Here is a 3887-nt window from a genome sequence, read left to right as displayed (position 1 = left end):
TTCCAAGTCAATCAGAAATCCTAGCAGCCCTGTCGTTAGGGTGGAGTCCGTGGGGACTAGGGCCCAGCAAGTGAAAATTAAACCCCAGCAAAACCTTCTTCAGTTCAGCAGAGATTGATTCATTACAGTGTCTTTGTACAAAATCAAAAAGGTCTAGATTTTGATAGTTTTTGGCACCTCAAAATTGTTCTCTGGGCCTTTAATTCTTCAACACAAAATCTAAGCCCCAGCACCAATTCATTACTGATGACGAGGATGAATCTCAGATGATAATTTCACCTATGACCTATTTCACCAGGGATTATTTTATGGAAAAAGTTGGACAGCCACAAGACTTTTCGAAATATAAAACAAACAAACAGTGTTGTTATTAAACTTACCCGTTCTGAAACTGACGATGGATTGTAGACGTTGACCAGGGGACAGATATGACAGGCGGGGGTAGTTTTATCACGTGACAGGGTATAATTTAAATCAAACTGTAGAGGTGTTACTATATCTCGACTTTTCTAAAAAAAAAACCACTTTTTGTTACATGAGCTTTGTTTTGGGGGTTTAAAAGATATTTTTGGATACACTTAACTTATATGTTGGCCCTCTAATGTGTTTTTTTGCAAAACCTTATTTGAAATTACTAACGAAAATACATTGGCATTTTCCATAATAACCTTAAATTCTGCCCAGAGAAGGAAATCAGATAGAGTCAACAGAAGTTCTACGTCCGAATTGAATCGCTCCCTACCTTAGTAAAAACCGTGTACGATTGTCCACAATTCCAGTTGTCTTGTCGTAACTGTATCGTATCTTTTATAACCTCCGTTTCATCACCGTATCTATCAAATATAAACAACCGTTGCCGTTCACGTCGATGTCTTGGCATGGTGTCCAGATTTAAAACGAATGACAATTCTGAAAAATAACAGTATATGCGCTTCGTTATGATAAACATTTAAGATATGGGGAACTTTGTATACCACGAATACTGCTATCCTGGCAAAATTTCCCTCATTGCACACTGCATGGCATTTCCCGTCTTCATTAGCCCAATTAGGAGCTGATAAAAGTTCACTTTGCTACGGAAGAGGTTACGATGTTCCCGATATTTAAATCCACTTACTATAAGTTGCTGGTAGACTAACACCATAATATTTAAAACAAGCCTTAGCTTTAACACACTGAGCAGGTGCCCCGAGATACAGACAGTTGGGGGTACCGTCAGGGTCGATAACTCGTGGTTGTATATCTAATCTTGCTACCAGATCAACTACAGGTCGACCTGCTAACAATACAGCTGAATCTGAGGCGAACGATCCTATAACCAGATCTATAAATAGAAGATAAAGCGTTATGGAAGGTCCATTTCAGTAATATTTCAAAGTCAGCGGTGCGCTCGTGACACGTTCCTTTTGTGAATTTTGTCTGTGATTCCTGTAATTCCACTAAAACTAAGTGTTTGATGACATCACTAGTATCATAAAATGGTTTATCACATAAGGCCCTTTGCGATTATGACGTCATCAAAGACTAAGAAGTTTAGTGAAATTGCAGGAATCACAGACGTCTGATTGAAAATTGGAATGGTGTAAATTGATTATATCATCAGTGTCCCTGATACACATAAAAAATTTAGAAAACCTCTTTACAATCTCTTTAACAAGAACCACAGACATCTGATTGAAAATTAGAATGATGTAAATTGATGCTATCAGTGTCTCTGATACACATAAAAAATTTAGAAAACCTCTTGACAATCTCTTTAACAAGAACCATAGACGTCTGATTGAAAATTAGAATGATGTAAATTGATGCTATCAGTGTCTCTGATACACATAAAAAATTTAGAAAACCTCTTTAAAATCTCTTTAACAAGAACCACAGACATCTGATTGAAAATTAGAATGATGTAAATTGATGCTATCAGTGTCTCTGATACATATAAAATATAAGAAAACCTCTACAATCTCTTTAACAAGAACCACAGACATCTGATTGAAAATTAGAATGGTGTAAATTGATGCTATCAGTGTCTCTGATACACATAAAAAATTTAGAAAACCTCTTTACAATCTCTTTAACAAGAACCACAGACGTCTGATTGAAAATTAGAATGATGTAAATTGATGCTATCAGTGTCTCTGATACACATAAAAAATTTAGAAAACCTCTTTACAATCTCTTTAACAAGAACCACAGACATCTGATTGAAAATTAGAATGATGTAAATTGATGCTATCAGTGTCTCTGATACACATAAAAAATTTAGAAAAACTCTTTACAATCTCTTTATGTTTATTTACCATTATATTTGTCACCATCGACGTCAAAGGGTCTGGAAATGGACCAACCAAATCCTGAGAATACAGCTTTCATTTCATCTCCGACTATTCTTTGAGAATATTCCAGATGAATTCCACCATCTTTACCATTATAAATATAGACTACACCATTTCCTTCAAACGGCGCTCCGACTGCGATATCTAAATAAAAACCAGAGTGTTTGTAGTCAGAACATGCTGATAAAATAAATTGGTGATTACCATTACTAGAGTAACATAGTGAAAAATGAACATGGGCTCGGATTTTTAATGATTTATCTCTTTCTCGTCAGAGCCTATCCGACACTCCAGTTCAGCTAAGATAGGGAAAATCATGTTTAAAAATCGAGTGAAAAACGGGAGTAATTATCAATGTTTGCAGAAGGACTTGTGAATCGTTGGATAAAGAACAGTATAGCAATGTATATATTGAGCTTCTATTTGAAGAAGAAATAAAACGAACTTCAAGTGATTCTTACCTTGAAAACCATCATTATTTAAATCCTTCACGTTCATTAAAGTTGTACCAAATCGAGCTGCCGGGGTGTTAGAACCAACTAGTGGTTTAGAAGTTGGTTCAAGATTAAACTGAAATATAGATAGGTAACTTGTTTACTGGAAAATGTTTGTATACCGTGTGCCCAGTGCCCATTCTCAGAAAAGAGGTTGACCCGGCCTTGGCCCCCTACGTTAGAATTGTTATCATTTGGCATTGTCAAAGAATGGCTTGTGCCCAACCAAAATGGATTGAAAGTGCAGTTACTCAGAAATAAAACGCGAAACGAAACTTCAAGATCTACACTTAAATCAGATTAATAGGAATATGAAAGTGTCACTTACGAATTCCTGATTGATATAAACAAACACTCGACCTTCATCATAATCTACTGTATGTAATGGAGCTCCTACAACTAGATCATCTAGAGAGTCCCCATTTAAATCAACAGCACAGACCGAGGAGCCAAAATAACTTCCAAACTGAAATACAAGTTCGAAATTGGTATTATTCGGATGAACGGTTTCGGAGTTATTGCCCTTGACTTAGTAAAAATAGGCACGACGGATGTTTCTAGCTGAGGAATGTGATACGTCAATAATACAAAATACGTTATGTAAAATACAACCAGGTAGATGGTATGGATCTTGTTGTAATAGAATTTTAGTTTAAATACCGTTTAACATTCTTTCATATACCAGGAAACTTTCTAAGTAGATACTAAAATGTATTGAGATCTTGTGTTCAGATATATTGCTAGAATTACTTCCCTTCATCCAATGTAAGAAATAAACGACAATGAAAGTCACTAAATTGGGTTTGCTATTGATGAATACACAGAATTTATAAACAAATTATTAAACATCTTCCTACCTGCTCGCCCTCCTTAGTTAACATAATATCAAATCTATCATCGTACACAAATATCTAAAAATAAAAAAACCATGAGACACCCATAATCAAAACAGGTAAAAAACACAGACAGTTTGACAAATATCTAAAATCAAAGAAACCGTTAATCAATATGAACGTCGCGTGTTAAAATTAAGATTAGATGATAACGAAATCGATTCTTG

At 35.3% G+C, this 3887-nt stretch overlaps 1 protein-coding gene across 1 annotated transcript; it reads right to left on the bottom strand.

Annotated features, from left to right (window-relative positions):
- Positions 1–2289: 2289 nt before the first annotated feature.
- Positions 2290–3194, bottom strand: LOTGIDRAFT_135026 (hypothetical protein; the record flags this gene model as incomplete). The annotated part of the gene is made up of 3 exons (XM_009068880.1): positions 2290–2477; positions 2795–2903; positions 3156–3194. Coding segments are annotated over 3 exons (336 nt in total), but the record flags the coding sequence as incomplete, so codon positions are not given.
- Positions 3195–3887: the final 693 nt, after the last annotated feature.

This window comes from Lottia gigantea, assembly GCF_000327385.1.
Source record: "Lottia gigantea unplaced genomic scaffold LOTGIsca_95, whole genome shotgun sequence".
Classification (NCBI taxonomy): Eukaryota; Metazoa; Mollusca; class Gastropoda; family Lottiidae; genus Lottia; species Lottia gigantea.
The sequence above is the reverse complement of the archived record's forward strand: the minus strand, read 5'-3'. Positions and strand labels throughout refer to the sequence as shown.